The 14,544-nt window shown below is 42.6% G+C and overlaps 1 protein-coding gene across 1 annotated transcript in view; it reads right to left on the bottom strand.

The window, feature by feature from the left end:
* Positions 1–13,624, bottom strand: part of LOC137277474 (uncharacterized) — a 47,597-nt gene extending 33,973 nt beyond the window's left edge. Inside the window, exons 1-2 of the mRNA XM_067809208.1 lie at positions 12,993–13,624; positions 12,305–12,631 (exon numbers count right to left, since the gene is read on the bottom strand). Coding sequence (XP_067665309.1) covers positions 12,305–12,521 — 217 coding nt within the window. The 5' untranslated portion in view covers positions 12,522–12,631; positions 12,993–13,624. The remainder of the gene's footprint in view (positions 1–12,304; positions 12,632–12,992) is intronic.
* Between the last annotated feature and the right edge of the window lie 920 nt (positions 13,625–14,544).

Below are 14,544 nucleotides of genomic sequence, written 5' to 3'. Positions count from 1 at the left end.
CGGACATCGACCATGTGACGGTTGTTGTTGGTGATTCTCTTTAGCGCACTCTTTCTGATAGTGTTAATAAAGATGATACCACTGAGAAAGCTAATAACGGCAACGTTTGCGTGAAGTGACACATTCATCTATGTATAGTATCCTTTCAGCTAAATGAGCTGCGAATACATGAGCTGTGTTGTCTCCCTTAGGCCTGCAGAGGATCTGCCGATGCTGGGTCAGATATCAAGATTTCTCACTGTAAAAGGCTTGGTATTACTGCGCGTTCCACATATAACGGACACCCTGTGATATAACTGAAACTCTACTGACAGCGACTTTAAAGAAATCTCTTTCGGTATGGAATATTAAGTGTATGTAGGTAGTGAGAGAGTTGAAGGTTTACATCGAATCGGCATTGTTTCAGGTTGGTAAAGTTCTCCACTTTTATATCGAACCCTCATGTTAGTCGCAGATTAACCAGTTAGTAATACGCATTTCGACTGAAATAGTTAGCATGTGGGCGAGACAAAAACAGTTCATTAAAAACATGCTCGTTATAAACGAAGTTTACTGTAGTCTTTAAATGCAATACACAGTTGTCCCATATACTAATATTTGATAGGATATATAAAAAAATATTACTGCCCTAAATGAAATATACCCTAAGGGCTGACCGCAACAACTATCGACATCGTTTGGTGGACTTGAGCACGCTGATTCTTATCGTCAATCCTCAACATGGGCCATGCGATCACTGGGTACAGCCCTGACTGAGAGCTATGAGGCGAGCTAATACTATTCGTTCTGTTGATTACGTTACGCCAGTGTGAGCGGTCAAATAAGCTTGGACAGACTATCAGCACGAACCATTAAGTATTCCTAGCTAGAGAGACTTTATAGAACATTTCTACGATCGGTTAGGGCTCTTAAAGTGAAGCAGTCAATTCCCTGTTGTTTTTTACCCTCTGTAATTTGCTTTCCTCCTACTGTCAATTACGTCTAGCCCACATTTGGTAACGCCTATTAATTACGTCGTTCTATGACAGTAACACATACACTACGGTGATGAATTTCATATTGTACCTCTTGGTGCGTGACTTCCTCGCATGCACACCAGACGTTGAAACATTGAGCAATTACTTTCAACCAAGTCCCATGCTATGGATGGGTGAAATCACAGCCAAAACACGTAGCTTCCCAACTCTCGTTAATACTTCTTGTCAATCGCGAACCAGCGACCACCCAAACACCAGGGGCAATGTTATTTCCAAACACATGACGCCCACAAAGCCAGACGCACTGACATAACCGCTGCTTTTTGTCGTGCTCTGCCGCTCTAGGTGATGTCTCTACTATCAGGATAAAATAACAAGAAGTAAACGGTAAATAAAATAAGACTATCACAAATAAACAGTTACCCATCCCTTTAAGCTACGACTTGTATTTATACACAAAAATCTCTTGGACTAGTGTAAGGACTAATTGGGTGGGCCGGGTTATTTGGTAGTGACAGTGTGGATGAGGCGGGGACTTCATTGTTTGGTGGTCCAATAGTTCCAGGTAGTAAGCAACGTCTGATGGCGGGGGTGTCGGTGTAGGGCTGATAAGGACATGAATCTCTCGAGTCTGGATTATATTAACGCACATCTGCCATGAAAGCATGGTAGAAAAAATAAAGGAAAGCTGAAGAAAGGCAGGCGGTTATTGATGTGGCAGTGAGTGGGAGGATATCCTCTCTGTTCCACATCTTGGCTTATGCAGTCCAGTCTGACTGTGGGCGACGTGTTTTGCAAAAAACGCTGTTTTTCAGCTATAACCGTTCTTGTTGATAGAGCTCATGCTCGAATCATGCATTTAACAACAGTTCAATCACACTAGACCTCTGCATTCAGTTTTCAGTTGTGTGTTTGTTCTTCAAATGACTCATCGTGACGCTCGCAATTTAGTGCTTGAAGTCACGACAGGTGACTGACTATCTCCGGTAACCGATTGTGGGAACGGCAACTAATCAGTTGTGAGGACGGCAACTATCTGATTGAGAGGACGATATCTGATTGTGACGTCGGCAACTGTCTGTGACGATGACCACTGTCTGTGACGACGGAAGCTTTGGTAACGTATTGTGGGAACGGCAACTGACTGATGTGAGGACGGCCACTGGCTGATGTGAGGACGGCAACTAACTAATTGTACTGATTGTGACGACGACAACTGTCTGACTGTGACGACGGCAACTGTCTGACTGTGTCGACGGTAACTGACTGGCTGTGATGGCGGTAACTAACTGACTGACGACTACATCCTCATGTTCATTATGAGTATGATTCATGATTCCATTGTTTATGAGGAAAAGGACGCAATGACTCCATTTGGCTTCAGCGCAGGTCAGAAACAGAAACACTTCCCTCAAGTATGTATACTTATTTTACCCTTCCACTTCCCGACATTCACAAGGGAAATCGTCTGTCTCCGTCTATTTTAATAGAGAAAACGATTTTCGGTCGTGTCAAAATGAATCACCTACTTACTGAAGTAATTTCGGAACCATCCTGAGAATACATAATTGTGGCCTATATGTTCCTGCGAAATGCATCCTAAATGTACTTAGAACTACACTGTACACGTCCAAAGAGGCCACACTCAGATCGTGACATGGCGTCGCTGACCCTCCCTTTTTCCATCGTATACCCAAACCGACAGAACAGGAATGGCTATACTCATTCTCTCACTACTTTTTTTTATGTTGATAACCTTCTGTTCTTCCCCCTCCATCCCGATGGAAACATGGAAACATAGAGATTACTTGCAGAGTGGACACATCCCCTTCGATGTCCTTCATGCGACTATTGAAGACTTGCATGGAACGTCGATAAGCTGTAATACAATATGGCGGCACATCCCGACGCATGACGTGTTGTGTAAGACTTGCAATTTGACGCCCTTGATCCAGTAACCACTCCCCTCCCCGGTCTGTTTATTTCTCTGATTCCCTCAGAGATGGCTTTTATTCATAACAGGCGCTTATATGAAGCTGCGCATACCCCAAGTCCGACCTTCTAGAATAGCGGCTATTACCAAGATGATGTGGTCCTCAGACTGCATGCATTTCTTTCCAACGTTTATTCATGCCCCTCCCTCATTTCTGATAAGAGGTGGCGAGTTCTTGATCTTTGATTGTTTTGTGAATCCTCGGCTTTCGACATGAAACTTCAGATGAATAATGCATTTCAGTTAACTGTCGCCCCTGATGGTTAGTGGGAAACGGATTTTCAACGGTATCGCGAAGGACTTCCTCGTATGTAATCGAATACATCGTAACTGATTATCTTCATGCTGCGAAAAAAGATTAATGTGATAATTTTCATCAACCTCTCTGTTTTCCGATCGTGCAAAGAAACTGTGTAAATGGACCCCGTACTTAATCACAAACATCGTTATTCTGAACACAAAGGTTTGCGACATTTTTTGTGCTTTTCTTTAATAGCCACGACCCACTCCTATATCAATAAGAGTTCAGGAAATGCAGAGATCAACGTCACGTGATGTCGGCATTCTTCCTCCCCAGACGCAGCCTGTACAATAGTATTTTCCCATTCCTTTACCGGAACCTACTTACTTAACTTAATTCTGTACCAAAACGAAATATGAGTCATTTGATGCAAGGTCCCACCCGTGGGCGACATTAAATTCACTGCACCCTTTCGACAACGTGACCTACGAGAACTGAAGCGGCGACATGAAAAACGAAAATTAAACAACATTCAGGTGTGGTTTGAAGGTGTAGAGGTGTGACTGGATCATGTTGGACCATGTGATGTTTTTGCACTGGATGGGAACAGACCACCAAGAATAAAGGTAATGAAAAACATCATTCTCCCGGCTGAAAATAATTTCAAGACATCCTTAAATTTTCAAGGCCGTTTACGTGCGGGTACAGCTTTGATTAGAGCCCCAGGCCGGCTGCGATGTCACAATGTCTACTAATATATATGCTGATTCATACATACATATCAACATATGTATATTAAAACACAGCGGAATTGTTCCGACGGCGAACGTGTAATACCATCCTCGATACGGGCGACAGCCGGTGTCCGTTACTTACACCGATCGTAAATCATTATTACATATATGCATGTTCCTGGGACAATACAGGGAAGTATCGGCTCACGTGTTTCAAGTACGCTCGCCTGGTGTGTGTCAAACACAGCATAAAACTTCAGGCGTAAGGTGTGGTATATTTGTCGCAACACTTCGAGTGTTGGTAGTCCTTTATGGCGCTGGCTTCGACTGATACACACATCCCATAAGACACTGACATTTCCTCTCGTGGTCCTGGTTACCTAGGGGTGCCAAATGAGTCCTACTGAACACCTTTAATTCACTGGCTGAGGAGTACAAGCACTGCATACAGTAGGCGAGAGCTCTACGTCAGAATTGTACTTAAACAAAAGTTGGCGAATTTGTGTCGACAGATTGTTCTGATAAAACGAGACAATAGCTAGAGAGGGATTGGTCTAGTGGTAAAAATGTATGCTCACCTTGTGGAAAATCCGGGTTCTATTCCACACGTGGGAAAGGTATGGACTATTTTCTCCGCGCAATGGCTTGAATATTGATGGAATTGACGGACTACCTCATCACAGCAGCGTTCGAAATAACAACCGGCCCGGCGGCCCACCGCAGGTTGTTATTGTATCAGGCCGGCAGTTTCAAATGTTTGCAGGTCCTTGTGACCTTCAGTAAATTATGTGTCCTTTTATCAGCTGGAATCTTGTCCCTGTTTTTTGTGGGTTTTTTCGTAATAACGTTCGGGTAACATCCATGATCCTTCATGTTACGATAACTTACAGTTTCACTTCCCGGTATTTCAGCGCTTTGCGCGTAGGAATGTCAACACCAGTCTAACAAATAAAACGTCACTGGGCGCCATTCGATTTTATAGAAGCAGTGTAAAGCGGTGTACAGTATAGTCTGTTCTGTGTTATTGGTTTGACCTTAACAAAACAGACCTGCAGATTTCATTCAGGGCCTGTAGATTTTAAAACCTGCAGGTGGAAGCAGGCCTTGAAGGCGAACTAGCAAAATAAAGTATTGCAAACGCTGCATCACACTGGCAGAGGGTGGGGTACGATCCACACCCCTCACTGCAACCCTCAGTCGTTCTTGGAGACCATATCCGCTGCGGAACAGCTACCCTTTCTCACTCTCACCATGACACAAACCACATTCCCTAAAGGTCATATTTGACCACAGTGACAAGGATGGTGGAGCTTGTAAAATTCAGTCCTTACTGCATGCCGAGTGATATTACCGCTACTGTTCGATAAATAATAAAGACGCTCAAGCTCACGTCGAGATTCAAATCCGATGCAATATATTTTTCGTGAACGAAAGGAATCGTAGTCGATAAAATGTTTTTCAACTTCCTTGGAGTGTTTTCGGTTGATAAAAGCATGACATTGATGTATTGTTAACAAGCAATGTCCACCGCCTCGAGAAAATCAAATATTTCAAAATCTCCATGGAAGCAGCGTCAGTCTCCTGATTCTCTAGCAGATAATCTAGTCCCACACAGCTATCCTTTTTATTTAACAACGCTTTGGTAGTAATGTAAAAATCGCTGAAAATTATGCGAGAATGAGACAGCAAAGGAGAATGTCAAACCAAGTAGCTGACTTGTCTAGTGCTATAGGCTTGGCTACACCCCTCCAGCTGACTAGCCCCCAGTCTATGGCCCATACTTGTGAACGTCCGGCGATCTGTAACTAATGTCCCTTGACTACTGTGACCTTTGAACTATTTATTAGCTTGAATTACGATCTACCACGTATATGGCACCGTTGTGGTTCCAGGTGAAAACATGAGTACTCATTGAGTGAGTGACTTTAGATTTACGCCTCTTTTAGCAATGTTCCAGCAATATCGTGGCTAGGGACACCAGAAATAGGCTTCACACATTGAACCTATGTGGGGAAGGGCCCCCTGCAACCAATGCTGGCCGACATTTTAGGGGCGTCAAAACGGACCAAGTAGTGCAGCTCTATTACCCATTCTTCTTGTACAATGAGACAAACAGGATCATGCTCAGGTTCGCTGGTTTAGTTGATGCACTTAATGCATGTCGAATTGCGTATTTCAATGTCAGTGTTCATGGTGTCAACCACTGGTTCAGACATGCTAGGTTTCGGGCCGCCGTTGCCTCGTATGGCACTGACAAGAAACAAATACACAGTTGTACACAATTATGACTGGTCAATCACACCACGACTGTTTCAATTCAGTTCAGGAATACGACAGCAGCGGTACACTTGATGTTGATTGTTACGATAACACTTTTCACTACGGAAAATTTAATTCTCACTCTGTAGCTAATGTAATTAATTGAGAGGAACGAGTCTAATGCAGTTGGACCGTTCTGGATGTTAACAGGGATCAGCTTGCATGGATTAAACATCCACCACGATGTCCCGGACTTGCCACCATTTCCAGAAATCTCCACCGGAAGAGCTGTCTGATAACCGATCATTAAAGTCAGCACATCTCGAGATACCTGATAATGAGCATGCTTTACGGATATGTGATATCAGTTTACTCAACATCATATGTTTTAGTGCAAGATGCACAGCCTCTATATAACTTACACCCTATTTAGTCGTGTTGGTCCTGGTAAACGAACAGTGTCTGAGAGCACCAATCCTGCTGGAGTAATAAGCGATAATATTTTGTATGAGATAAGAAGAAGTCCATAAATATACGGTTGTACATGTGGTGAAACTGTCCTGAAACAGCTTGAGGAGTCGTTGAGAAGACGAGAATAGACGGAACTGCCGAAACAGAACCCTTCATGGAACCAAAGCAAAACATGGCTGAGGATACTGACGTTAGATACTGACGTTAGAGATGAGGACACTGACGTTAGATACTGACGTTAGAGATGAGGACACTGACGTTAGAGATGAGGACACTGACGTTAGATACTGACGTTAGAGATGAGGACACTGACGTTAGAGATGAGGACACTGACGTTAGATACTGACGTTTGAGATGAGGACACTGACGTTAGCGATTACAATATTGAGCCTAGAGGAACTATAGGTTGAAAACACTTACTAGAGGTAGATAAACACGTTTTCGTTTCGAGTGATAAGACGTTATAGGTCTAATACTTGCTGTCGCACAAGGGGAGTTTGGTGCAGTTTAGTAAGTGTGTTTTCTGTTAACCTGTTGCTTAGCATAACATCACTCACTAACACGACTGTTACTCAGGTCAGAGGTGTGTTCACTTATCACTGCTGTATAACTCTATTCAGCGCGATACCAAACATAAACAACAAAGCACAAAAATGTCATATCTCAAATGCCAAACGACAGGGTCAACTATGTACAGCTTGTTATTTCATCAATCGGATAACTGAGAATACTATAAAAGGACAACGCCCTTTCATACTGAGGAGTCGTGAAAAGCAGGGTTGAGTCCGACTAAGCCATTAGCTCGTGTGCATGAATCACTGTCAAGCTGAAGTGATGCACGTGATTGCGAAGAGAGTATTCGGCTTCACAAATGAGTCTAGAATATCTGGCACTTCTTGAAGGTATTGAACAAGACTGGCATTCGGTTGTAGATAATAGCTCACGCTATGATTCCTATAGCATGTTTAAAACCCTACCCCAACCCGCAAAGTACCTACCACACTTAACATCCAAAAAGTTGAGAAATTCATTAATACGATTTAGATTGGGAGTAGCAAACGTTATGATTAATGAAGGAAGATGTGTGTCCATGGACAAATATGGAAGATTTTGCCCTTTATGCACATTATCTACTGAAAACGAAATCCATTTTTTATTTTTTCTGTCCATCTTACATAGATTTACGAAAACAATATGTTCCTGAATGTTACCTCTCCAAGTCACCTACTGTAACATTTAAACAAAGTCTGTCTACTTATGATAACTGCATCAACTTGAAACTATCACAATACATTGACAATGCAATGTCTACGGGTGATATTCTGTTAACATCATGTGTGTATTCAAGCTGTATGTGATAGTATAATGCATGTAACTCCAATGTATATGGACCGGGGGCCTGAAATACAATAAACATCTTTGACGTCAATGCCCCTGCTCTGAATTGAGGCATTACTTTGAGCTCCGACTTGTGTTTTATATTTTTCATCCACATTTTTGAAAATAAGATTACTTCTGATAGTTGAGACTAGTGTTGTCTAATGTCCAATCACTCACTCCCAGACCTTGTCCCCTCCCCCCACTCCCTCCACCGAGAGACATCTACCCCAGGCAGTACATACATTCCCAAAACATTTCTCTGCGGGGCCTCTGGTCTCACGGTCATCACACTCTCGGCACACAGTGGGTCTCCGTTGTGCTACTCATTTAAGAATAGAATCTACATCAAAAGTGGAGTTATTTGTTTTTCTGAACGTATACGGGCGACGAGTGTCAGCCAGCAGGGTGTTGGGGTGTGCCGGGATACATGAGACAGTTCCAACATCTTGTATACACTACCCGGCGATGTGTGTAACATATGCCTAGTCAGATGGTCGAGCTGAAGTGTCAGTAATCAGTTGATGACGGCATATTTGTTGATCCTGTCGGTCATACAGATAAATACAGAGGCCAGATCAGCTGACAGTAAATTATGATAATATTAGAGGTACCACTGCCTATATATTAGTCGAGGTAGTAATGCCATAGTTAATATAAGATCATCCTAATAGACGTATTACGTTCTCAGTAAAGATGAGATCATCCTAATAGAGGTAATTAAGTTAAGATGAAATCTTCATAGACATATTGCTGCTTTAATAATAAGAGCGTCTCAGTAGAGACTAAATCTTCTTAGTACATGAACTACTGCTTTAGTCAAGATAATATCATGTTAGTGGATGTACTGCTTTCTTATAATTATATGCCGTTGAATCAAGTTAAATAAACGACTGATATAGTCAAAGAAGCTATTTTGGTTTGATCCATCCATCTTAGTAAGGTAACGGTTATCTTAGTATTTGTCATATGTGTACATGTGATTGTCGTGTCGAGGTCCACTGGAACAGCGGTCACGCGTACGTCTGCTCTGCCAGCATGCATGCCCTGTCCCGTGGACACGCAATGACATCAGGCTGTATTGATTGGGGAATACATATTGATTGTCGCATAGCAAACTTTCAATGCGCCATCAGGATATGTTATAGCACCTCACCCAGTGTGGGACAAAGGCAGAATGTCAATTTATAATGAATACATGCCTGACCCAAATGCATGAAAACTAATTTGATTTGCATCGTTACATTCTGCACGGAAATACAGCCATCAACGGCCGATCAGGTGAGAGACATTTCTCGCCACCTAGTACTTCGGATCCTGGTTTGTATCCCTATTGATGAACGCTGACCCGCCACCGCTCCGTGTGCGTCGTCTTCAACAAGCCTGGGATGAACTTGGGTGTAAAGGAGGTCTTTCCTGTCCCAATCCCAAAAGTGACCTTGTACTTCAACCACGTTTTTAAATATGTTTGGTTCCTGTAACTAATTTCCCAGCGTTTGAATGTGGTGAAGCTAATTCTGATACCACACTTACGTCGACATCTAATATACCCCGACCAAAAGTCTGTTTTACAACCCTAACATTGTACTTCACCTGCGTCCTGTGTGAATATACTTATGATGGCGTCTTGAAGTCATAAAATTACAATGTTGAATACGGTATACGATATAACCCTAAATGAACTATGCGAGTGCATATCATTATCTCAAGAAATGGACATATAATTATCCGTGTGTAATTATGTCTACCACCCTTTAGATATAAAATGTTCGCCGATGTGAGCGAGTCAGTTTAGTTTTACGCCGCACTAGGCGATATTCTAAATATAGGGTTTGACAATCTGAACCTGCCACAAGGCACTGGATATATCATTACTTCATAAAATGAAGGAATATTTAAGGCACAGTCCACATTCTTGTCTCCCAATCCTGCTTACTTTATGTCAGTAGATGTATTTCATGAATAATAATAATTAAAAGCAACAACAAACATTTGATAGCATGTCGGTTGCTCTGATCCAAAGGAACCGGATGCCTCAATCGGGTCCCAAACTATAATAACTGCGCACTTACGATAAAACCAAGTGCATTCTGCTTCCAATATTCTCATAAGGACATTAATAACGACATAAGGGCTGAAATCCTATGTGCATCATTACCAAAAAGCCAAGAAGCAGTCAATTTGTCGACCTAAAGATAACACACTTTCACCCGAGGACTGCATACGGGGCCTGGTGATGAACGCCATCTGTTGGAAGTTTATACTTGGATGTACGTATAATGGAACATAAATACACACACTTTGATAATCAACATTTGGTGTTGAAGGAGGAATCACTCTGGTTTTACTGTTGGCATAACACACTGAAATGTACAGTTCCTCATGAATTCTCATTCAAAGAGACCAGCCCAGGGGAAGCTGCGTACCAAATTGTTGCGCATGGAAGGACGGAAACCAGTTGTGAATGTTACTTCCCGTATTGCTACACTTGTGGTTTACGTGCGTTCAGCCTACACAAGCAGAAAAAAAGACATGTACGTATTGTATCCCAAGGGATGCACAATAATATTCTTTGTAATAAGTGAGTATAGTTTTACACACCTTCAGGAAAATTCCAGCAATATCACGGCAGAAGACACTAGAGGTGAGCTTCACACATTGTACCCATGTGGGGAATCGAAACCGGGACTTGGGCGTGACGAGCGAACGCTTAACCACTATTCGTTGTTACAGATTCTTGACTAGAAGGAATGTGATCCTGTTACTAAATCTTCAGTACATTACACACTAGTACACCTTAATATTTCATACAACCCCTGTATTTCCTGCAAGGACCCTTGAAACTCGTAACTGGGCGTTGTCTGGACGCCCACTTATGAAGTGCAAGGTGACACCTTAACCATCATTTGAAAGATCCGGTGCATGAAGAGACCAAACGTAACCATGACTGCATGAGACAACGGACTTGTCAAAACCAAATAACGCATCCAATATATATTCACAGCTAACTTCAAGTGGATAACGGTGGCACAAATATCGAAGTCACAAGATAAGTGGGCGATCAAGTCCCTCACAACGGGTGATGACGTCAGTCTGAGAACGCCTACTGTCATCACAAAATGCAATGGAGATTACCGCGACGGTTTTGTTCTTTGGATAGAGGCTGTCAAACCATTTTGAAAATGTCATTCAAAACACCATTTTTCTATTTTGGCACAAACTTGATTGTGATGAAAAACACGTTCGATGTTTACTTGTAGATTAAAGAGAATATGTCCAAAAATGATACTTAGAACATATTCTGTTTCTCAAATAGATTGCGAACCCCTGAAGCGATGTGGGTCTGAGACTCTGAGACTAACTGATCATAGCTAGCAGGGGATTGGTGCTGACAAACGGTCTGACAGGGAGCTGCAGTGCATTTGACGGCCAGACCACGTTTGTCCAGCTAATTATGGCACGGGCTCGACACATATGGATTACTCTTTCAAAGTCTGGTTAATTTAAAGCCGCAGCCAGGTTGCCACGGTGTCCAACTTTGGGTTGTCCAGGACATGAAAAAGGCAGTTTAAACCTGTATCACAGTTTAAACCCTCACACAAATACGTCACCTTACGTGAGGGTTATACCATGTGACACCACGTGCACTTTCTGTAAAGTCAGAGAAGTTAGGAATTTTCTGCAGATATATGACCTGTGGTTGATGGTAATGCGCGATAAGCACTGTGATGGCTGGATTGTTAAACCATAACTATTATGACCTAACACAGGGTTTTATTCCGTTGGTGCGCCCATCTTAAGACGAAGAACTAGACTCGGAAATAAATATATATGAAACCTGAAATCTGAACCTGTGGAAGCCAGACTTGTCACATTTCTGGACATGCGTGGGCGTTCTTGGAAATGTTCGAGACAGGGTCTGTATGACAGTCTAGTTCCTGTTTAACACAAAGGGGCCTCAAACCCGTTACACGAACGTAACTCAGGTACGGTTATCAGATTAATGAGGGAACGACGCTGGGCACATACGTATTATACCACTTTACCTGTACCTTCATGTGTACCACCCAGGACCATGTTATGGTACTTAGAGGCCCAGAAACACTATGGTACAGTCAGACCTAGAAATATGAGAGGACTTGAATTTTTACCCAGGATATGGGTATATGATACGACACTTCACAGCGACATTCAAACGACTGGCCCCGTAGCTGTTCCAGGTTCATTTCAATAAATAGAAGATGTGACTTACTTGTGTCGCTTGCACGATCGTAATTCCCATGGAAGACCCACGTACACTCCCGGTAGTCACAGTAGGCCCACAGACCTCGGTGGGCGGGCTGGTGGTAAAGGTTGACATCGATATCCTTAATTTCCAGCCAGTATGGCGTGGCAAATGAAATTATGATACAAAGGTTAGTTACTACAAGTAAAATCAGTCCTAGGATGGCGCAGCATGTGGTCATCATGGCTGCGGCTGGTAGTTATATCCGGGTACTGATGTCAACCAAGAGGGACGTGCTTCCACGGTGGGACGTTTGGGTAGGTAAACCTTGGTATCCCAAGTGTAAATGTTTCGCTGAAAACGATGAAGGAGAAACGCATATAACTGACGATATGGAATGTATGATCGTTATATAGAATGGTACGTTCTCTGTGTATACGTACCACAATGCATTGGAATGAGGAAGTGCACAGAGCCTTGCTGCTGCATTTGAAGTATATATACAAATGTAAGAATCATTTCTGAACGATTGTATTAGCAGATACGACTTCAAATAAAATGAAAAATTACAACAGGATGGTGACAATTCTTTAAAATAAAGAGAAAAACAATCACACAAACACTAAGAGAAAGTCGTCAACTATAGACACACATACAATAACGGTAAAACCTGCTTCCACAAGTGAACGTTCATGAAATATATACAGAAACTCACACTTATGACACCGAAGGCGGGATACTGGCAAACGTGAAGATTCTCTCAAATATACACCAAAATGACTGATGTATGAAGCAGCCGGCTTGTAGATATCCAGGTTTGGCGCAACTAAACGCCAACCACACAGCAAACGTGCCTGAGACTGACGGACCACTACGCCGTTCTAGTTGCTGTCATAGGCTTCACGGAATCCTTGTAACTGCCAGCTCAGTAACCGAGCGATACCACTAATATTATCCTTGGGGGCTTCCCGCTAACGCACCGTACACTATGGTATTTGAGACAATTGCACACACTACTTGCAATCCCACCGCGGTACTATTGGCTCTTAATGGAGCGCCGTGAAGTTGTTATCGCGGAACGCCAAGAGAGTATTTCCGCTAGGAAAGCGTGCATCCACAGGGCCATGCACTAGTTCCCGCACTCCCAAGTAGGTCAGCGCGGCACTGTGGCGTTCCCACACGTCTGTCTTGCAGTCCCTGTCTTTTTAGCAATGGCGGCTCCTGAATCTGCTGAGAGTTAAGCTGACATGGATGCAATACTCTACGCAGCTCTCTTCTGCAAAATGGACCCTTTCCTAACCCCATCAAATAATGTAAACTGATCCGAGTGCACGCGCGGCAAAACATGTCACGTGACCCAGTGGCAGAGTCTCCCCTCGGCTTCCCTCACGGTACCTCCCAACTATTAATAGATCTGAATTTGGAACGATTCTAAGTGTTTAGTAAAGTTAAGATCAACTGGTTTTTCTGTTATAGAAGGCGCTATGGAGAGAGATATAAGTCGTTGGGCATTGTGTTTGGATGGAGTGGGAATGGGTCCGCGACACGCTACGACCTAACATGCATGTGTTTATGGAATGTTTATGACCCCAGTGCTGTCGCGGCGGTCGATATATTCTGACAGGAACGAAATGCGGGCGAGGCGACTTTCGTTTGGTCGGAAAACACATTCTGTAATTTCAGCATCTGAAAAATTGGACACGACCGCTTCTTAACGTGAGCGATGATTACATGAGCAAGCGATTTTACAGTTAGGTTCTAAACTTTGTATATTTTATGTACGTGCGAATGCGTTTTATTTCAAAACCTGTAATCATCATCAAACCCTGGCTACTAATTGCTGTTTAGGATAATAAACATATCAAAGTTTGTTCATTTCCATCCAAATATTCCGTAGCTGTCAGCTCCTACTCAATCATGCCTGAGAGTTAACGTTCAAGCAAATAGGTTTTCCCCATCTTCTGTACGGTTTCCACACAGTTGGAAGGTATGATACTTTCATGTAAAAGCTTAAATCTAATCCAAGAAGTCGTTAAACATATTCGCTGTGCCATCGCTTAAGAAAATACTGGATTGTGATCGGTTAATCAACGTTATTCAGAGGTGTATAATGACCTTATATAAGTCTGATTTTCCAACACTGTCTGTATTTTGTTTTCAAAATCTGAATAACGCAGCTCGGTTTTAAATCAAATTTAGAGCCGTTATAATTTCGTTATATACCTATGATTTTCCAACACACTACCTTTATCTCCAAAATATACACC

Source organism: Haliotis asinina, chromosome 3 (assembly GCF_037392515.1).
Source record: "Haliotis asinina isolate JCU_RB_2024 chromosome 3, JCU_Hal_asi_v2, whole genome shotgun sequence".
Lineage (NCBI taxonomy): Eukaryota > Metazoa > Mollusca > Gastropoda > Lepetellida > Haliotidae > Haliotis > Haliotis asinina.
Note: the sequence above shows the minus strand (reverse complement) of the source record. Positions and strands in the feature narration are given on the sequence as shown.